The sequence below is a fragment of the Leuresthes tenuis genome, unplaced genomic scaffold (assembly GCF_036924035.1).
Source record: "Leuresthes tenuis unplaced genomic scaffold, fLeuTen1.0.hap1 SCAF_17, whole genome shotgun sequence".
Classification (NCBI taxonomy): Eukaryota; Metazoa; Chordata; class Actinopteri; order Atheriniformes; family Atherinopsidae; genus Leuresthes; species Leuresthes tenuis.
Genome location: NW_027325371.1, coordinates 33,128,770 through 33,151,654, shown reverse-complemented (window position 1 = coordinate 33,151,654; position 22,885 = coordinate 33,128,770). Strand labels below are relative to the sequence as shown.

The following is a 22,885-nucleotide window of genomic DNA, read 5'->3' as shown; positions in this document are numbered from 1 at the left end:
AGTGTTAAGTGAACGGGAAGAAAAACATCATCATAATGAATTAAGTAATTATTTGATGATGAATTCTATTGTGTACAAAAAATTTGTCCCAACCTTTTTGGAAGTGGGTTCATTATTGTAGTACCAATTGTTCATATGACCATGAAAAAAGCCCTCTATAAGCCCCCCAATAACCGCAAATAACAACAACACAGCAGCTATGAGCTAACAGTGCAATAGTACGCGTTCGTTCATTCATTCATTCGTCTTAAAGTATTGGTGAAATAAAGACAGATAATGCCTTATTTAGAGGATCGTCTAAGCCCTGTTCACTCCATTATATGGATCTCGAGGAATCTAAATATCTTCCGAAGGACACCGACTTTCACCAAACTGTTCTCGGTGAGTAGCTAAACGTATTTGGAGTTCCCCTTTAACGTACAGCGAAATCCAGCAGTAATCTTTATGTTACTGCAACTTAATACATGCAGAAAGCAGACATGAAGAAAAATTGTTAAGTGAAAAGTATCCTCAGTATGTAGGATAGTATTAGACACCAACCTGCCGCTTGTTTGCAATTGTTTTGCACTGGAAATTATTGTTGTTAATTATTTCTGTACGAAAACTGCTTGGATTGGAAAAAATAGATACATGACTTTATTAATCCCTTTGGGAGGTTCCCGCCATGAAATTGAAATACTGAGCTGAAAAATAAAACTGAAGGTTTGTATTGTTATTTGTAATATAATTTCCTTTTTGTTAGAATTGATATTATAAAATTGGTATCGAAAAAAGTATTGTTCAGGAAGTGGTATCGAAGTGAAGGTATCGATATTGGTACCGGTATCGAAATTTTTTTATTGATATCCCAGCCCTAGCTGAGAGAGTTAATTAAGGTGACCTGTAGTTATGTGCAAGCTTAAAGGTAAGACTGCCGTTCAGTAGATCCCAATAGCCTCCGATATTACAATAGTGGGTAACAGAGTGGGCCAATATGTGGACCTCAAACTGACCCCCACGTTGGTGAACACACTGAAATGGTCACTTGCAACTAAGAGAATTGTAGCTTTAAAAAACATTAATATCCTTTAGGTGCTGTTACATCTCAGAGAAATCAAGTGGAAGCAAAGACAAAGACCATCTGGACCAAACATTGATTAAAAGCTGAATGTCGGGCTAAATACATTTGGTAAAAGCTGTTATAATAGGTAAAGTGTTGTATCTTATATGCTGGATGTCTCGTTTCCTACGACCTTTTGGTATCAACATGCGCTCAATAAAAAGATATCTATTGTCAAGCGAGTAAACAAATCATTATAATTTGGTAAACTTGATGTAATGCAGGGTAATGAAAAAGTAAGCATAAGATGGAGATCCTTAGTACACTGTGCATAAGAGCCATTCCAAGAGGTCTTTTTCTGTTTACTCATAGTTATACCTGAAAATATGGAACCCCCAAATAAAACTATGAACCTGTGTAAGAGCAAAATGTCTGGGTTTTTAAAAAGTAAAAAAAGGTAAAATGCTTATTATCTAGAACTTTTGGATAATTAACACTTTACCCACTGAGTTTGCATTTGTCAAATATTTTTTTGTACAATTTTGCACACATTCCCCCAGAGTGTAGACATTTATTGGAGGATCGTAAATTGGATTCTGAATAGACTGCACTTTTTAAACAACAACAACAAAATCAATCCCTACACATTTTAACATGCTACATTTGCAAAAAATCTGTAAGTTCCAATAATGCTATTTCTTCTGAAATTGATTATTCAGGTGTCAGCTAATGCAACTGGGTTTTTCTAAAAATAATAAAAACACATCAAACTTCCGCATGGTATATTTATAGTGGTCCATAATGACCTAATAGTGGCTACAGGTTATTTCTTACCTGTACTCTGCGCAGCCCTAACCAATCCATTTCTCAGGATATCTCTCACCCATGGTTTAATCTTCTCATGGCCTTCGCCCCCTACCACTGAAACCACCAAGTTGGGTGAGGGCAGGCTCCAGTGAACAGTCATCAGGGTGTAGACAATCTGTGGTGGCGTGTCACATGAAAGCCGCAAAAACTAGACAGGTGGAGAGGACAGTATTTATCCGTCGAACAATATTATTGATAATCATAATATTATATCTCCCAGCCCATCATGGATAGAGATGCATTATGCTTTCATACTCTTTGTCAGATGGACGGTGGGCTACCATGAGCCCTGTTCAACAAAAAATGCTGTCCTGTCTCTAATATCTTTCAATTGTTGTCTTTCTTTCTTACTTTCTTTCTTTTTAATTTTTTTCTTTCTTCCTCTCTCTCTTTCCTACTTTCTGTCCTTTTCTTATGTTTTTGGGACTTCCAACAAACAGAGCAAAACACTTCCAGCGAGATAACTCCTTTTTAACCTATACATCTATATGGAGCCTGAATTATGTTAAAACAAGGTAAGCAGAAAAACAATGATCAACTCTGTGTGGTTAAAAGTATTTAGGCACATCATGCTAGGTCACATCATAAGAACAACATATTAAAAGCAGTCATGCAGTGATGTCTACCTCTAGAAGGTCAGACCAGTGCACCGAAAGGCTTTTTTTTTTTTTTTTCTTAAAGCATTTGCATGTATGTTCAACAGTTCCACCCACATGGCTGTGTCTGCGTCCAGCTCCAGCAAACTCCAGTTCTCCAAAAGCATCAGTGGGACACTCTGACGAGTGCTGCCTGCTGTCCCACTGGGTGACAATAGCTGCTCCAAAGTAGTCTCCTGTTGCCACGGAGTCATGCACTTCTCGCTTACCACCACACTGACAGAGTGCTCCATTACTGACACAAAAAACAAGCAAACCCATACATATCAGTTATTCTGTGGCTGACGCTGTGTCAAACTTTCCGAACCATTTAAAGATATCTGAAGAAATTATACTCTTACATCCAGAATCTTGTTTAGAGTGGATAAAAATCCAGCTATAACTTCTTAGTTATGGTCACTCTCTGCAAATAAAATAAAAATAAAAACATTTGGAAGGCTGCATTTGCAACCATTTAAACCTTCAAAAATTCTCTTAAGCACAATAGTGTAACAAAAACTAACTAGGCACTGGCACTGCAAAAGTGCTAACCCCCCACTGGCTTTTTACCTATTTTGTTACAATCCAATCTGTAATCTAAATGTTTTTAAATCTTATGTTTATGTTATGTGATGGATCTGCATAAAATAGTCTATGTTGGTGAAATGAAATGAGAAAAAAAAAAATATATATATATAAAATATATATAAAATAAAATTTAATTTGCATGGGCATATGTATCCACCCCCTTTGCTATGAAGCCCCCAAAAGGTTCTGGTGCGATCAATTACCTTCAAAAGTCACATAATTAGTGAAATTAAGTCCACCTGTGTGCAATCTAAGTATCACATGATCTGTCAGTATAAATACAACTTCTCTGAAAGACCCCAGAGGCTGCAATACCATTATGCAGGTGGTGTTGCACCATGAAGACCAAGGATCTCTCCAAATAAGTCAGGTTGTTCTCAAGTTGTTGAGAAGTACAAGTCAGGGTTGGGTTATAAAAAAATATCCAAATCTTTGATGATCCCCGGTGCACCTTCAAATCCATTATCTTCAAATGGAAAGAACATGGTACCACAACAAACCTGCCAAGAGAGGGCCGCCCAACAACATTCACAGACCGGGCAAGGAGGGCATTAATCAGGGAGGCAGCACAAAGACCAAAGGTAACCTGAAGGAGTTGCAGAGTTCCACAGCAGAGACTGGAGTATAGGACCACAATAAGCCGTACACTCCATAGAACTGGGCTTTATGGAAGAGTAAAGAAAAAAAGCCATTACTTCGTGTTAAAACTGAGTTTGCCAAAAGGCATGTGGGCGACTCCCCAAAGGTATGGAGAAAGGTGCTCTGGTCAGATGAGAATAAAATTTAACTTTTTGGCAGCCAGGAGAAAAACACTATGTCTGGCGCAATCCCAACACATCCCATCACCCCAAGAACACCATCTCCACAGTGAAACATGGTGGTGGCAGTATCATGCTGTGGGGATGTTTTTCAGCAGCAGGGACTGGGAAACTGGTCCGAGTCAAGGGAAAGATGGATGGTGCTAAATACAGGGATATTTTTGAGCAAAACGTGTCAGTCTGCCTGTGATTGGAGACTGGAACGAAGGTTCACCTTCCAGCAGGACAATGACCCGAATCATACTGCTAATTCAACACTCGAGTGGTTTAAGGGGAAACATTTAAATGTGTTGGAATGGCCTAGTCAAAGTCAAGACCTCAATTCAATTGAGAATCTGTGGTTAGACTTGAAGATTGCTGTTCACAAGCAAAAACCATTCAACATGAAGGAGCTGGAGAAGTTTTGCCTTGAGGAATGGGCAAAAATCTCAGTGGCAAGAAGTGGCAAGCTCATAGAGACTTATCCAAAGCGACTTGCAGCTGTAATTGCTGTAAAAGGTGGCACTACAAAGTAATGACTTTAGAGTGGGGTGAACAGTTATGCACGCTGAATTTTTCTATTATTTTGTGTTATTTGTTGTTTGCCTCAACAACAAATAGGACAGTGACCAACATCTTCAAAGTTGTAGGCATATTCTCTAAATTAAATGGTGCAAACACTCCATTTTCATTCCAGGTTGTGAGGCAACAAAACATGAAAGATGCGAATGGGGGGGGGGGGGGTATACTTTTGCAAGGCACTGTGCACAATGACAAGTGAAAATAAGTTTATGAGAGATGTACACAACCTAGCCGAAAAAATAAGTCACCACCATAACTAAGCAAATGATCAGGGCTTGCTTCTGTTAGTTAGGTCAAGGTTCAGCAGCGTTATGTGCTGACTAAATTAGATCAACTGACTACCTGGCAATAGTAAAAAATAAATAGATTAAAAAAAAAAAAAAAAAAGGGTTTTCCAATCACTAGATTCAAGGAGGCGGAGCATGAGAAAAGATTTTCACACATCCATTAGCCAGCAAACATTCCAGACAATTAATATACTAGATTGAAATAAATGTTGTGGCATTGCATTTGCATAAGCTTAGGGAAACAGTGCTACAGCGAATGCATGCTTTAATCAAAGCTATAGGTGGTCCAACAAATTATCAAGATGTCTTTAAGCTCGGTGTTCATTGCCACACCGTTGCCTAGTACATACTCAGGACAGGACTGAATCAAAGAGAGGTTTCTGTGCAATCCTTTGGATTCCTTAGCAAGGCTCTTTTTTGTTGGCATTGTATGAATTGGACTAATTTGGATTCTAATGAATTTGCTTTGATTGGATTACGACTGCATTACAATGAATTAGATAATTTGCTTAAATTGGACTGTATTTTTTAAGTGCCTTGAGGTGACATTTGTTGTTATTTCATACTACAGACTTCCTTTTACCTTAAACTAGATTAAGTGGGTATAGAAAATGGATGGATGGATATTTGAGTTTCTTGAAAGATAGAACTTTAAATGTGTGACTTCCTGTCTGATGGTGGGACATTGACAGTCACCATGCCTGTGCTACACCAATTTGCGAAAAGTCAGTTTTCCATGTGAGGCATAATCAATGCCTTAAGCATTTTCTGGCCAAGTAAGCAGGCTGGAAGTATTAAATCCTGTTCCCACCATGGTATTTCCTCATATTGGCAGACAGATGTATTCAGGATGGAACTCCAGTTTATGGTTCAAAGTTTGGGTCTGTTACGATTATGTATGTGTGAGTTGTAAAAACATCCGATGTCATGTAGATGATCAAGAGTTGTCATCAAATCGCTTGGCGAGATGACACAACATTTAATATGAAGCATTATCAAGGCCTTGCTGACTGAGCTTATAGTGGCTCAGGTCAACTTCGTAGGATGGATCAATCGTGTAGAAATCAGTTTAAAAATTGTGACATCCTGTTGCCACTTGGTGACATTGCATTTGTAGCAGTGTCAGGCTGGGATTTTTAGCCCTCATGTAAGGTTTGGGAAGGATCCAGCCATGTATATGCAAGTTACATCAAGTTTGAACTCTTTGCCACATTACCACAGGCAAATTCTTCTAAATAAATAAAAACCTTTGCCATTTCAAAATGAGAAGTTCTAAAGATCAAACAGACCAAATATCTTGCAGATGTGAGAAGAGCTGTAAGAGTTTATTAAAGTACAATATTTAAAAATAGGCAAAACATTGGGATGAGACTGACCAAGTGTCATATCGCTCCATTGGAGGACTTTGTTAAAGTAAAAAGCCTTCAAATGACATTTAAAAAAAACAAAAAACATTTGATTAATGGAGCCATTTGTACAAACTTGATGCTGTGTTTGCCAAGTCACATGAGAATTACATCTGCATTTACCATTAAAGCACTTAGAGAAAAATCTTCGTTTTGAACATGAAGCAGCACGAAGGCTATAAATATCAGCAGACCAACTTTGAAATGGCTGAGATCAACCTTGTGGGACCAATGAATGATTCATTCCTTTGGTTACAAAAAAAAAAAAGATTATTTATTTTTCCCACTTGGTGGGTACGTCATTATAACTGACTTTACTGAATGAAGTAATAACAGCTCTGCTCAGATTTCTACTCTGATCCTGCTTGTGAAGTTTTTACAGAATTAGAGAGTGAATTAAAACAACTGTATGCAAGACATCCAGCTTTACCACACCACAGCGGCCATGATATATGGCAAAACCCAACAATTTTCTACATGTGGCATTATTAATGCCTTAAGAAATGAGCTCAAAATGAGTAAATTAGGAGGTATAAAAAAATTGCACTTTTTGCCACCATTAGATGGCATTAATACATTTAGCCAATATTACCCTTTAGATTTAGACTGGGATGTTCTAATCATAACTGTGCAGTTTGGATCTCATTGGAACTGCTTTGTGTGAGTTATGACAACTTAATCAAAACTAGAAAGGATACATGTAGTGAAGCGCTTTGAGTGGTCAGTTAGACTAGAAAAGCGCTATACAAGTACAAATACAAGTCCATTTACCATTTACCATACCACTAGCACACAGTCAGAAAAAGTTTACAATTTAACCTTTGTAAAATTGTAGTTTGTCTAGTTTAGATATACCAGTATCATGATTCAGTTGTTGTTTGTTAAAATCCAATGTCCAGAATTATAAAAAACACAAAATCAAAAATAGCTTACTTCCTGTTGGGTTTATAAGATGGTTCCAGGAGATATCATTAGCCACCTCTTCTGCATGGATTACATCAAGTTTCATGCCAGGAATTTGTGAGTGACACATAAAGCCAATGATTCCCCCTCACCAGGACATAGGATCTAGTTGATTACTCAAAAAAATGACCTCTCATTGTCTTTTCGTAAGCTCTTTTCCTTGGCCTTGTGGAAAAGTGGTAGCAAAAAAGGACCACTAGCCAATTGTGCTGCAATGAGAATCTGACCACACTGCCACTAAGCTGTGATGTGGGCAGCACTGACACCAGAAATGTTCAATAAGAATACCACAAAAAAATACTTCTTATACTTTGTTTCTATTGCAGTCTAATCATGTTGTGACATTAAATTATGTCATATATACCATATTAGAGATCATCATTGATCCGTGATCCGTTCGGATCAATATCTTCGGTTCGGCACGCACGTGATCCGCAGATTGATTTATGAAAAAAAAAAATTGTGCGCCTGTTCAGTCCACTCACAAGCGTGGTCATGCGAGAGGAGGAACGGAGGAGCTTGAATGCCCCGCGTCATTTAAGTCCCCTGTATGGGGGAAAAGAGGTTAATGGATAAAACCGTGACACTGTGGCACAAGAAAGTCAAATGATAGTGGAAGCACATCAAGCGTGGTCACGTATTTGAAGCAACATCACCACGGTGTTTCACTGACAGGAGTGAAAATGAAGGCTGCTCAACAACCGCATATCACCGCGGCAGTTATGCAACCCCTTGTTGCACAATAAGACCGGGTTAAAGCCATCTCAAACGCTATGGCTGTGTTTATAGGTGCAGACATGAGGCCAAATTCAGTTAAAGGAAGGAAATATGCCTTTTTATGTTGCACTTTAAGTTGTTTTACATTAATTATGTTAAAAAGAAGATATGCCTTGTGCACATTAAGATGATTTTATATATTTTAATTGAATAATTTAAAAGTGTTTAATAAACAAAAAGACCAAACTTGTGTTTATTTGTCTTGTCTTTTTTTTTTTCGCTGATCCGAAAAAACGATCCGATCTGTGACTTTGATCCGCGAACCAACCCGAACCGTGAGTGTTTTATCCGTTGCAGCCCTATTCACAACTGAAAAAGACATTTAACATTAAAAAAAAGAATTATGGTGTTGTCTCAGGTTACTCATCCTCCGTGTCTTCATATTTATCCACATCACAATTAGTATGACTGGATAAAATAATCGAGTGTCACTGTAAAAGTTACTGCCACAAGAAATTGTAGGATGAAATTCTTTAATTTCTCTAATAGTTGGATGTATCATATGCTAAAATAGATAATTAAGGAAGCTTCATTTCATTAGTTCATTAGCATTTAGAGAATTTGAATAGTTCTTATTATGGCTGCAATTTTGGTCCTTATGCTGTAGCTCGGGAGGAAGAGCACTTGCCCACTAATTGGAAGGTCAGTGGACTCTGGCTTCACCACATGTGAAAGTGTCCCCACCATGATGCATCCATTGGTGTATGAATGTGTGAATGGATACAAAGCACATAGTTATGCACAGTCTAAGACTATACGGCCTCTGAGAAGAATTTTACATAAAGAAGGTTTCTATCAGAGAATGCTGTATCCAGTTTTAAAGAGTTAATTTCATCATCCTTTTCTTCACTGCCATGTGCTGATATGACAGAGGACGGCTACCTAAATTTTACTCCAGTAGAACTTGACTCTCTTGTTGACAGCACTATAGCTTCAATGCGTACAACACTGGACAATGTTGCCCCTCTGAAAAGGAAGGTAATCAGTCAGAAGAGGTTGGCTCCTTGGTATAATTCACAGCTGCGTGCTTTAAAGCAGACTGCAAGAAAGCTGGAGAGAGAGTGGTGTTCCTCTAATTTAGAAGATCCATCCATCCATCATCTGCCGCTTATCCGGGGGTCGGGTCGCGGGGGCAGCAGCTTGAGCAGAAAAACCCAGACGTCTCTGTCCCCGGCCACTTCTTCCAGCTCTTCCGGGGGGACCCCGAGGCGTTCCCAGGCCAGCCGAGAGACATAGTCTCTCCAGCGTGTCCTGGGTCTTCCCCGGGGTCTCCTCCCAGTGGGACGTGCCCGGAACACCTCCCCAGGGAGGCGCCCAGGGGGCATCCTAACCAGATGCCCGAGCCACCTCATCTGACTCCTCTCAATGCGGAGGAGCAGCGGTTCTACTCCGAGCCCCTCCCGGATGACTGAGCTTCTCACCCTATCTCTAAGGGAGGCCCAGACACCCTGCGGAGGAAACCCATTTCGGCCGCTTGTATTCGCGATCTTGTTCTTTCGGTCACTACCCACAACTCGTGACCATAGGTGAGGATGGGAATGTAGATTGACCAGTAAGTAGAGAGCTTCGCCTTCTGGCTCAGCTCCCTCTTCACAACGACGGGTCGGTGCAGAGCCCGCAACACTGCAGACGCCGCACCGATCCGCCCGTCAATCTCCCGCTCCATTCGTCCCTCACTCGTGAACAAGACCCCGAGATACTTGAACTCCTCCACTTGGGGAAGGATCTCATAATTTAGAAGAGTCTCTATTAATCCGGAAAGATAGTTTAATAACGTATAAGAAAGCCCTTTGTGAAGCTAGAACTGCTTATTATTCATTATTGATAGAAGAGAATAAGAATAATCCCAGGTTTCTTTTCAGCACTGTAGCCAGGCTGACAAAGAGTCCGAGCTCTGTTGAGCCATGTATTCCTTTAACTCTCAGCAGTGATTATTTCATGAGATTCTTTGTCAATAAAATTGTTTCTATCAGAGAGAAGATTAATGGAATCCTTCCCATTATTATCACTGATGTATCATCAAGTAGAGCAGCTTTAGAAGTATTGTTAGAACCTGATTTGTATTTAGGCAGCTTCTGCCCAGTTGATCTCTCTGAGCTAACAACAGCAATAGTCTCTTCTAAACCATCAACTTGTATTTTAGACCCAATCCCAACCAGACTGTTCAAGGAGGTTTTCCCCTTAATTGACACTTCCATATTGGATTTGATCAATCGGTCTTTGTTGACAGGATAAGTACCTCAGACTTTTAAGGTTGCTGTAATTAAACCTTTACTTAAAAAACCTACTCTTGATTCAGAAGTGTTGGCTAACTATCGACCTATATCCAATCTCCCTTTTTTGTCTAAAGTTCTTGAAAAAATAGTTGCAGCTCAACTTTGTGATCATTTACATAGAAATAATATGTTTGAAGAGTTTCAGTCAGGATTCAGAGTGCATCATAGCACAGAAACAGCACTGGTGAAAGTTACCAATGATCTCCTCTTAGCCTCTGATAGCGGACTTGTTTCTGTGCTTGTCCTGTTGGATCTCAGTGCTGCATTTGATACGATCGATCACAGCATTCTGTTACAGAGACTTGAACATGTTATTGGGATTAAAGGAACTGCATTAGGCTGGTTTAAGTCATATTTATCTGATAGATTCCAGTTTGTTCTTGTAAATGAAGAATCTTCCTCACACGTTGGAGTAAGTCATGGAGTTCCTCAGGGTTCTGTGCTTGGACCGATTCTTTTTACTTTATACATGCTTCCATTAGGTAACATTATCAGACAGCATGGCATAAATTTCCATTGTTATGCTGATGATACTCAGATGATACTTATCTATGAAGCCAGATGAAACCAATAAGTTGGTCAGACTACAAGCCTGTCTTAAAGACATAAAGACCTGGATGACTCAGAACTGTCTGCTTTTAAATTCAGACAAAACTGAAGTTGTTCTCTTTGGACCTGAGCGCTTCAGGGAGAAATTGTCTAGTTATATAGTTACTCTAGATGGTATTTCCTTGGCTTCTAGTTCTACAGTGAGGAACCTTGGAGTTATTTTTGACCAGAATTTATCATTTGACGCACATATAAAACTGGTTTCTAGGACTGCCTTCTTTCACCTTCGTAATATTGCTAAAATCAGGAACATCCTGTCTCAGGGTGATGCAGAGAAACTAGTTCATGCATTTGTTACTTCAAGATTGGACTACTGTAATTCCTTATTATTGGGCTGTCCCACATATTCTCTGAAAAGCCTCCAGCTGATCCAAAATGCTGCAGCCAGAGTTCTGATGAGAACTAACAGGAGAGATCATGTTTCTCCAGTTTTAGCTTCTCTCCATTGGCTCCCTGTTAAATTCAGAATAGAATTTAAGATTCTTCTTCTCACATATAAAGCTCTTAATGACCGAGCTCCATCATATCTTAAAGATCTCATTGTAAGATATTTTCCTAACAGAGCACTTCGCTCCCAAACTGCAGGTTTACTTGTTGTTCCCAGAGTTTCTAAAAGTAGAATGGGAGGTAGAGCCTTCAGTTATCAGGCCCCTCTCTTGTGGAATAAGCTGCCAGTAAATGTCCGGGAAGCAGACACCCTTCCACTTTTAAGATTAGGCTTAAAACTTTCCTTTTTGATAAAGCTTATAGTTAGGGATGGCTCAGGTAATCCTGAAACATCCCATAGTTAATCTGCTATGGGCTTAGACTGCTGGGGGACCTCATCTGTCACACCTTTCCTCACTTTGCTCTCTTATGTACATGTGACATTATTGTGGTTATTAACTTGTGTTTCCCTGTTTCAACAGGTATCCTTTGAATGGTGTTATGGTGTTTTTTTCCCCTCTTTTCTGTCTTCTCAAACCCCAGCTGGTGCCTTGAGATGACATTTGTGCTATAAAAATAAACTGAATTGAATTGAATTGAATTGAAGACGTGTTTTGTGTTCATGCAGTGTTAGAAGCGCTTTGAGTGGTGAGTTAGACTAGAAAAGCACTATACAAGTACAGTCCATTTACCATTTACAAATACTCCAGAGTCCTCCTGTTCAAACTATGGTAAAACCAAACCTCTATTGTGGCCTTTAGGATTTTGGTGGATCTAGATTTTTTACAAATATGCAATCAAAATTAATCCACAATATAAAAAGGCACAGACCCAGTTTTAGATTAAAAATATCATTATGTGACCTGCAGTGTCAAATTCATTAAGGCAACTGCAATCAGCCAAAGTAGTTTTGATTAAAAATAAATGAATAAATTAAATTATCAAAATACAGAGTGCTAACGACTTATAAATATCAGGCTCTATGTTTTGTCAGTTTCCTGTTTTATTTTGATAGTCTCGTCTCTGTGTTCACTCCCTGTTCCCTGGTGATTACCCATCCTCACCCTTAGGTGTTTCACCTGTGTCTTATTATCTCTTCCCTCCTGTGTGTATATAACCTGAGCTCCCCTGTGTGTCAGTGCCACATTGTCTTGTCTCCTTGAGCCTTGTACTTTTGCCTGTTCTGATTGACTTCTTGGATTTTTACCACTGGACCGATAAATAACCCTGAGAACTGACTACTGTCTGTCAGCCTGCATTTGTGTCCGTCAGTTCCTTGTTCTTGATAATAAAGAGAAGCAAATTACCTTAAAGTGTCTTCAACAAAAGTGGTGCACACTCGTTTTTTAATGATCTTGGGAATCCAGCTCTGTAACAGAAAGACAATTTGATGTCATGATAATTACAGAAAACTATGCATATGAATAATACAGTTGACCATGGACCAAAATATAACTTTTTCATAGACACCATTCTGAATTGGCTCCTTGAAATTTAAAGAAACATATAGTTGCGTATATATGACTTACTTATTGACATGTTATGTCCATTATTTTTGAGTGCATGTTAACATAACTGGCCACATCCAGTTTCTCTAACTCTTTATTCTAATCATTGATGCAATTTGCCCTATTTACACATTTCACAGACATCCATTCTGTTGATAAAAAAGTACAAATGAACATATAATGCATTTGGTTAGAATGAAATCATATCAGACAGACCTCTATGTGAAATTCGAATTTGATTGGATCTCAGCAGTGTGACCACACACTGTATATTTAGAAAGAAAAAAAAACATTCGGAAAGATTAAAAGTTAGGTTACCTAACTTCACTCTTCCTGTTAATTTAAGCAACTCTCATCTTTAGAAACATAGGACATTCTCTATAATAGATACAAACTTAATCAATTTTAAACATTGAGACTTGACCAAACTAAGGCAAAAATAAAGAAAAATCACATTTTATTATTATGTGCAGATATACCTTAGTGTATCTTTGTCTCTAAATTTATTATAAAATCTTGGCTGCAACATTTTGTATGAGCTAGTCTTTGAACTGCTTGTCCAGGGTGAGGTGTAGAATAAATAAAATAATTTTTTTTTAAATCTACAGTGAAAAGAAATAATCTGAACTTGGTTGCCAGTCGTAGGGTGAGATTTACCGGCAAATTGGTGTCTGGTTGCAAATAATCAATTTGAAAAGCACTAATTTATTGTTAACACATAACCAATAGAATACCGATACTGTAGTTAGTCAACGTTGGAAAAAAGTAAAGAGATTTTCTTAAGTCAACAAAAAAAACCTGCACAGAAATTGCAGGTTTTGTCTGGTCATGAGGCCCACTGTGCTACACTAATGCTCAAAAAACTTGGTGGATGGTCAGCATAAAAAGAAACAAAGGTGTTTTTGTGCCTGATAACTATATGACTTTGCCAGTACCTTTGCTGTCTTTCTAGTTAATGTAATGTCTTTAAAGTAACACTAGAGGAGTTTATGAACCTTAAAACTATGTGTTTCTGACTTGTTTTGATATACACAAACCTTTGTTATGCTCATTCCTGGATCTGAAACTGCCCTGGCTGAGAAACCGCACTGTACCATCACCATTATGATTAAAACTGGAGGGAGATATACACTGTTGAAAACTTATCCGAACTCTGGTCCGTCTGAAAACTTGAATTCGCTTACAGTGGGAAATGCAAACAAATTATCCAGCGAACCAAAGAAGGAAGTGACATGTATGAGGCAACAAGCTGGATAGCTCACTGCCTTCCCTGCTGATTATACTGGGCAGCTTCTTGTGAAAAAGCAATTAGGTATGAACACCAAAGTAAAAACAGAAACCCCAAGTCTGCATAAATTTGGTGTTGCTCCATTATTTGCTTTTGTTGAGAACCAGCCGGTTGAAGGGGATGGGTCCTGGCCAATCGATGAGCCGACTTTTCTTCTTCCTCATGCTTTTTTCCTTCCTGGTCAGTGCTTGTTTGGAATTGTTGTAACTGTGTGATGTTGTCCTGGCAGTTTGGTCCACTTTTAAAAGTGCAGTGTGAAAGTGAACCAAACCAAATCAAAGTGTGAATTATTTTGGCATTTCCTGCACAATTAAACCGAGTCCCTCGGAATATCCTGGTGTGAAAGCGCTCTAAAAGACCCAAGACAACACCATAAAAGGAGGTGAGTAGGAAGAGAAAAAGTGTACTAACAAGACCTGGGAAAAGAATAATCAGCAGAGTAAATTATACTGCTGGAGAGAGCACAGAGAAAAAGATGATAGACAGATGCAGAGTTAGTTCTAATGTCTCTATGCTAAATAATAACCATAAAAATTATTGTTGTGATGTGACCATTATTAATTTACTCTTTTCAGAACGAGAGCACAAGAGTCTTGCGCCCACTAGTAGTTGACTTGCATATGTTGCATTTATTTTGAAGGACTCTTCCGCCCCATGTGCAGTCGTATTTTTGACCTTCAGCCAACAGAGATGTCTACAGATGAGTTCTGGATTTAATGTTTATTTTTGCCATCCTCATATAAAGTGCAACTACGGCCAAGACATTGTCGAGTGGTTCTTTTCCAGCTGAAGTTACCACATATATGTCTCCGTTTAGTTGTGTTTTTGGCTGAGCGAGGCTAAAGTGTGGTAGTTAGCTGGCTAGGCAGCTGTTACGAGTGACTGCAGACAGGACAGCAACTGGAGGGGAGACACGATCCGTTGCAGAGGTGCAGTGCAGGGATGGCAGGCACAGTGTAAACCCCACCACTGACTTTCAAGAAAGCCCTGGAGATTTCCCAAGGTATGGAGATGGCTGCTAATAATGCCTCAGACAATCAGAAAGGAAATGGAGGAGCACAGTCAGTAGCAGTGCACCAAGTCAAGAGAGAGACTGTTAAGCATACCAAACGGGTGGAGTGTCATTGGTGTGGAGGGGTGTAAATACTATGCAAATGATTGCAAATTTAAAGATGCTGCCATGCTTGGAGTAAAAAGGGGGCACTTAGCTAAAAAGTGCAGAAGTTCAAAGGGGAAGGGGAAGCCTGGGCTAGGAAAAATGCATCAGGCTCAGGCAACAACTCACCACCTAGATGAAGAGGGTATGTGTTTGGAGTGGAAACAGACGAGGAACCACCTGAACCCTATTATGCCACTGTTAATGTCAGAGGGCAGGACATTACGTTTGAGATTGATTCAGGAGCTACTGCATCCATCATCAGTGAGGAGACATACAGGAGAACATGGGGGTCTAACCGGTCTCCTCTCAGAAAATCAAAGCTCAGACTCAGGACCTACACAGGGCAGCCCATTCCTCACTTAGGAGCGATCTTTGTGGACATTTCAGGGTAAAAAGGCAAAAGCCAGGTTGGTGGTAGCTAAAGGCAGAGGGCCCAGTCTCTTGGGCCGCGATTGGCTTCGAAAATTCGACTCAACTGGCAAAGTTGAGGAAGAGCTGGAGAGATTGCAGAAGCTGGGTATCATCAAGCCTGTCCAGTTTTCAAGGTGGGCTGCGCCCATTGTTCCAGTTTTGAAAGAGGACAAAACTGCATGGATATGCGGGGACAACAAGCTCACGGTGAATCAAGTCTCCAAGCTGGAGGAGTATCCATTGCCATGCATAGATGACCTGTTTGCAACCCAGGAGGGAAGCTGTTCACGAAGCTTGACATGAGCCAGGCGTACCAACAGCTGCTGCGTGCTGAGGATTTAAAAGAGTATGTTACAATCAATAGACACAAGAGATTATTCAAGTATAATCGCTTGGTGTTTGGAGTGCCATTCAGTCCCTCCATTTTCCAGCGAACAATGGACACTCTGCTGCAGGGGATTTCACATGTAGCAGTCTACCTGCATGATATTTTGATCACAGGAGCCACGGAGGCGGAGCATCAGGCTAACTTGGAGCAGGGGCTAAAGAGTTTCTCAGACGCAGGGCTGCGATTAAAGCGCAGCAAATGTGTGTTCCTAGTACAAAGTGTGACCTACCTGGGACACAAGATCACAGCCGAGGAGCTCTGTCCAGTGGAAGATAAAGTGATAGCTATTAAGGAGGCCCCAAGCCCAAAGTGTGTCACTGAACTTAGATCAATTTTGGGCATGGTGAATTATTATGGCAAATTCCTGCCTGACCTCTCAAAGGTTTTGGCCCCACTGTACAAGCTGCTTCACAACGACACTAAGTGGCAGTGGTGTGAGGAGCAGGAGGGCGCTTTTAAGGAAGTGAAAAAGCTCCTCCATTCAGTGACGCTCCTACTTCACTATGACCAGATAAGGAGATAACCCTTTCATGCGACGTTTCGCCATATGGCGTTGGGGCAGTCCTTTCACATATAACATGTGAAAGGACATGGAAGATGGATAAGAGAAGCCGGTCGGCTTTGTTTCATGTACGTTGACAGCAGCAGAGAAGGGATATTCACAGCTGGACAAAGAGGGCCTAGCCATCGTTTTTGCTGTAAAGTGTTTTCATCAGTACCTCTATGGCCGTGCATTTAAAATCTATACGGATCATAAACCACTGATCAGCCTGTTCCGTGAGACCAAGTGCATCCCGCCGCTAGCATCAGCCAAGATACAGTGCTGGATGTTCACACTATCAGCCTACCAGTATACTATAGTGTACAGAGCGGGTAAGGATAATGCAAACGCCGATGCGCTGAGTCAGTTGCTATTACCTGAAACACCCATTATTACACATGTACGTCCAGAGACTGTTTTCTCACGAGAGAGGCTGGCAGATACACCTGTAAAAGCATCCTGCTCAAAGCAGTGGACAGAGAGGGACCCGGTCCTGTCCCAAGTCAAAACTTTTCTTTTACAGGGCTGGCCCGGGGTATGGTGGAAGGAGAGGAGTTTAGGCCTTATGCTAAACGCAAAACAGAACTGAGTCTGCAGGATGGCTGCATCTTCTGGGGTGTGAGGATCATCTTGCCTCCGCCAGGCCGTGCACAGATTAGGGAAGAATTACACAAGACTCATCCAGGTGCATCTCAGATGAAAAACCTTGCAAGATCCTATGTCTGGTGGCCGAGACTGGATCAAGATCTGGAAAACAAGGTAAAATTGTGCACACATTGTCAAACCAATCAGAACATGCCTCAACCTGCTCCCTTGCACCCATGGGAGTGGCCAGACTGCCCCTGGTCTTGGCTGCATGTGGACTTTGCTGGTTCTTTTATAGGGCAAATGTTTCTTTCTCTAAATAGATAGAGGTCCACATCATGAGCAACATCACAGCCCCCACAACCATTGATAAACTCAAGCAAGTGTTTGCAGTCCACGGGTTGCCTGACAAACTGGTCACTGATAATGGTCCGACATTCAGCAGCGAGCTGTTCAGTGAGTTCATGCAGCAGAATGGCATTCATCACATACAGACAGCTCCTTTCCATCCAGCCTCAAATGGGTTAGCAGAGTGGGCTGTTCAGACAGTGAAGGAGGGACTGAAGCGGATGAAAGGAGATTCGCTCAGCACTCAGCTTTCACGTTTCTTGTTTAAATATCGGCTCACGCCACAAACTACAACTGGACACACTCCAGCAGATGTGCTGATGGGGCATAGGTTAAATCGAGACTGGACCTGCTGCGTCCAGACATGAAGATCAACATGCACGTGAGAGACACTTGAAATCAGATGACTGTGTCTATGTGAGGAACTTTAGCAGCAATAGCAACCAGCAGTGGCTACCTGGGATCCTTCTCAAGCATAGGGGGCCAGTCTCCTATGTTGTCAAGCTGACTGATGGATGTATGTTCCACAGATATCAGGATCATGTACGCCTGCGGCACGATACAGGTTTGGTGACATACCATGCTGCTGCGCTTCCAGTGGTGAGACCAACAACTGTGGAGGTGGGTCCACAAGAGACAGGGAGACAGGCAGAGGCTTCTGGGTCTTCCAGAGAGGATGAACACTCACACTGACATCCAGACCCTCTCAGTTTCCCTACACCAGATCCACCGAAAACACAAGCTGAAAGTGCTGGGTCACCGGGGTTAGTGCGGAGGTCATAGCGCACTCGTAAACCTCCAAACAGACTGAATGTTTGATTGAACAGTTTAAGTGGGACTGAATGTTAAAGCTGTCATGTTTTCCAGGTGTTTGTGTTTACAGTTGTTGGCAAAATAGTTTAAGTTTTGGGTGTATGCCAGCTAAAAACACCACTGTTGGTTTCTCCTAGTTAATTTACATTTTGGGGAATGTAAATGTTGGAATGTTGGAATTTAAAGGGGTAGAAGTGTTGTGATGTGAAAATGATTAATATACTCTTTTTTCAGAATAAGAGCACAAGAGCCATGCGGCCACGAGTGGTTGACGTTGCATTTATTTTGAAGGACTCTTCCGCCCCATGTGCAGTTGTATGGTTGACCTCCAGCCGACAGAGATGTCTACAGATGAGTTCTGGATGTAATGTTTGTTTTGCTATCCTCATATAAAGTGAAACTATGTAGTGGTTCTTTTCCAGCTGAAGTTACCATAATTATAGTGGCACTCTCATTTGTCACTACCAGTAGCTTGTTTGCCAATGCAGGCTTATCGTTTGTCAGATTAGTTGCTGGCTTTGGGAGTAAGATAGCCTCTTGTTACAAGCATGTAGCGACTGCCAGGTGCTCAATAGTCTTAATTTAGGCTTCTTTACTGCACTATACTATAGAACTGATCTTGATGCTGCATTATTATTGTAGCAAACCATAGATGGGAAACAAATTGAGCTGTGGGCAGTTTCTGAGTTAGTGAGCAAAAAGTGATGGGAGTGTTATTCTTTAAGTTCACTCATATTCACTCTGTTGTGTGTTTTTTTTTTCTGTGTGTCCGATTATCTATACAGTTGGCATGGATTTATAATTAAAATACAGAGCATTGCCCCCTGTTACGCCACAAGAGGGGATCTTCTCAGCGTCTTGTAATACAGTTTTCAATCCTGATTCTTGGGACCTTCAATCATTGATTCTATCACTGATTATATCATTGACAAGATATGTTGCCAGTCAGCTGCTGTTGATACCTTTCATGATACCTTACTGGCAGCATTGTTGCAATATAACATTTCAGTTTTTTAGGATCTGTGTCTACAGAAATTCTTTACAATTCTTTGTCATCATGAGTAAGAAAATGTACTCAAATACCAAAGATCAAACGCAGAGAATTAAAGCAACAAGCTAATACACGATTAGCTCTTTAAAATAAACAGAACTGAAAGTAAGTGAAGTGTTGAAGCTACAGATATAATATCAAAGCTGAGGAGAGAATGCGAAGAATGTTTTGAATGCGCAGGAGGATATTCAAGTCGAGGCATGACTGCCAGGTTTCAGTATCACACTGCAAAAGTTAAGGTAATGCTTTCTGGAAGCAGGTGGTATGTGATAAGGATTGTGGGCTTTTGGAGTTTGATTTTGTTTTTCTATATTCTGGTTCTTGTAGGTTTTTATTACAATTTATTTTTGTCAAGTCTTGATTTGTCTTTTAGTTTAATTTTTTTTTTTGCCTTCCACCTTTGAATGTTAACTCTGTCATCTTGCTGTGATGCAAGACTGGCTCAACCTGTCTACTTTACAAGTACAAGTTCAGACAGAAAGAAAACTGATCATTTTGTCTTGACACTTAACTCTACAGCAATATAGCCCTACTTGCAAAATCTAAAATCTTAATGATGCATTATACATTTGATATATTTGGATGAAATTATTACATCGTTTTCAGTTGCTGTTTAACACAGGCAAAATATGTCATTTTTGTTTTTGCTTTCAGTCTGTCTTTGTTTAACTTTACACAAAAATGACCTTTATGGCTTTAGGGCTGTTTTATACCCTCAAGAAGGTATCTGTTCTCAGCCTCTGCTGACAGCCATCTTTTTAAGCAGACGGGCAGTCCTCCAAAGCACTAACAATGAGCTGGCTCTGGTGATGACACCATCCATTAATGGTACACTGTATCATCTAAGTGAAAATTCTTATCTTATTCTTATTTCTAATGTTACCAAATTACAACAGTGCATTCCCTGCAATGACAAAGTCATCAAGTGTCCAATCACTGACCTCACCATAAGATCTTGATTTTTTTAAAAACAATTTCACAACAAGGAGAATGAAATATCTAAAACCACAAAAGCCAAAGAAGCACAGGGGAAAAATGACAACAGCTAAGATGAACAAAATTAATTATTCAACACATAGTTTCACTTGGTCCTAAACTAGACCTTTGTCCAATTTGACTTCTTTGTTTTGCACAGCTGTGCAAAGCTAAAGGACAGTAATAGAGCTTAAACAGCCTAAGAGCCCCAAGTAATAGCAAAACACTATAATATCTCGACATGCGTTTGCAAGGTCAGCATGGAGAGTGTACAGAAAATTATATTCATCCCATTAGATGGTGACAGAGATTCTAACAACATGGTTATAGGGGCCATAGTTAGGACTATCGCTTAAGCAAGCCATCTCTGTACTACCTTATTCATATAATTCAACTTTCTTTTTTCGGACTTATTCGTAATTCGTGTAGTCTATGGTAAACTACAGTAAGTAATTAATAATTAGTCACAAGTAAATAATGCATGTCTTTTGTTTTCTAATTTAAGATTGCTTTTAGATAAAAAAAATTTAAAAAATCAGTCAGTTGTCAGTTTTTGTGAAGCAATCAATGTTAAAAATGTATCTAAAATTAAATGTTTCTTAACGATACATCTAAGATCAGGAGGTTTCCCAAAAGTATACATATCTTATATTCATATTTGTATTCATAATTATCTGGGGCAGGTCTTATCATAATGATAACCAACTTGTGTTTTTTTATGGTACCGGTGTGTTACAAACCCATTAGATGCCTCTAATCTTTAAGCAGTGTTAAGAAGGTATGCTCATTTGATGTGCGCCCAAAACCTTTTGAGCATGCCAGCTGAGCATACCAACTATGCATGTGCCTTTATCAATCTCCCAAAACAAGAAGACACACAAGATTTGGCAAAATCTGTAAAAATCAATTAAGATGAGATCTGTCTGTGTTTGTTCATGGCAAAAAATACATGCACAGAGGATGATGTTACAACATTTTTTCCATTCTGTTGACTTACACCATATTGCTTGAATTAATCTTAAAAAAATCTGCTTTAGTAGACTAAGCAACAGAAAACTCTTTTATATTTCATAGCAGCAGAAGCTGAAAATCCTGAAAATCTGTAAAAATTGCAAAATAATTCTAACCTGCTAGTGATGTGCACAATTACAAGTTTGTTCTTTAGTATCTATAAAACATTCGAGATTCAGTTCAAATGTTAGACATTTGTACAACCTGTAGTTTTAAAATGTTTAGAGAGCAAAGTGTAAATAAAGGTATTTGACTCATGTATTTGAATTCATCCAATAGAAAAAGTTTTAAATGCAGAAAATTCAATTTGAGACATAAGTGTACCAATTTATTCTCTTAAAGTAACAGAGAATTTTTTTTTCTATTTCACAGCCCCTACAGTTGTGGGATGTAATACAAATGCAATAAAAATAAATATCAGAGGTGAGTCCTGCACATGTACAGCCATTCACATGAATTTGTTATCGTGTTAAAGAAGCCACAAAAGCCCACAAAAAAGTCAAGGAAAACTAGTGGTGCAGGGATGGAAATCAAAGTTCTGAACTTCAATATCTCAGCAGTTTCAGGCCTGGGAATAGCTATGCATATTAAAGTCAGTGTAAGTCAAATTGAGTTACAACAACATTGTTTTGATGTTCTCAAACTTCTCCAGTGATGCTTTTAATTTAATTTTACAGTTAGAATGTATGTCCAAGATTAAATAAACTTTAGGTTAGTTTATGGGTTAGCTATAGGCAGTCTATAGCTTGTTAGAGGTGAACATAATATGAGATATCTTTTCCCTGATATCACGTCACAACTTTGACTTGGAAAAGGCAGGAAAAGCACTTTATCAACAAAGCCTTGACTCCATCTGGTGACGAAAAAAAACTGTGAACAATGCACAATATAAGGGAAGTAAAACAAGCTCACTTAAACGAAACTCAGTAATGTCCAATATTATCACGTACCACTGCATTTCCTGCTATGACTTGCCGAAATGTCTTTGGTGAAAGAAGTCAATGTGTTCCCATTACAAGCTGTTAATGTGAAACATTAATACCAACATTTTATGAAGCTCAATCAAGTTGTAGCTGCGTGTATACCTGATCTTTCTCTTTCTGGCTTCCAGCCTTTCCGACTCCCCCGTCTCTCTCCACTTGATCCATTCTGCGCTGCATCTGTCTCATCTGGTCGCAGAGCCTTAAATCAGCTGTATCTAGCAGCTCCACCCACATCTTCAACTCTGTTCGCCCCACTGAAAGTCGTGTGCTGCTGGCTCTTTAGTATGGAAGCGAATCGTGGCCATAATTCAAATTAAAATGCATTTGCAGATACTTTTTCATTTTAAGAATGTGGCTGCATTGTTTGACTCAAATTAAATTAGTAATCGATCATCCTATTTGCATTTTAATTTTCTTCTTCAAGAGTGCTCAATCTTTCACTTAATTAAAATGAAAAAGAGAGAGACATTTGAAATTTTCAAAATATGCCCCAGCAAATAGATACCAAAATTCAATTTGAAATGTAAGATTTGAAAATTAAAATGCATTTGCAGAAATGCTTTTTCATTTTA

The 22,885-nt window shown here is 39.6% G+C and overlaps 1 protein-coding gene across 1 annotated transcript in view; it reads right to left on the bottom strand.

Annotated features, from left to right (window-relative positions):
• The window catches only part of trpm4a (transient receptor potential cation channel, subfamily M, member 4a), a 69,017-nt gene extending 46,498 nt beyond the window's left edge, over window positions 1–22,519 (bottom strand). Inside the window, exons 1-4 of the mRNA XM_072368307.1 lie at window positions 22,416–22,519; window positions 12,560–12,621; window positions 2,620–2,797; window positions 1,874–2,054 (exon numbers count right to left, since the gene is read on the bottom strand). Of these exons, the coding sequence (XP_072224408.1) occupies window positions 1,874–2,054; window positions 2,620–2,797; window positions 12,560–12,621; window positions 22,416–22,499 (505 nt within the window). The 5' untranslated portion in view covers window positions 22,500–22,519. The remainder of the gene's footprint in view (window positions 1–1,873; window positions 2,055–2,619; window positions 2,798–12,559; window positions 12,622–22,415) is intronic.
• Window positions 22,520–22,885: the final 366 nt, after the last annotated feature.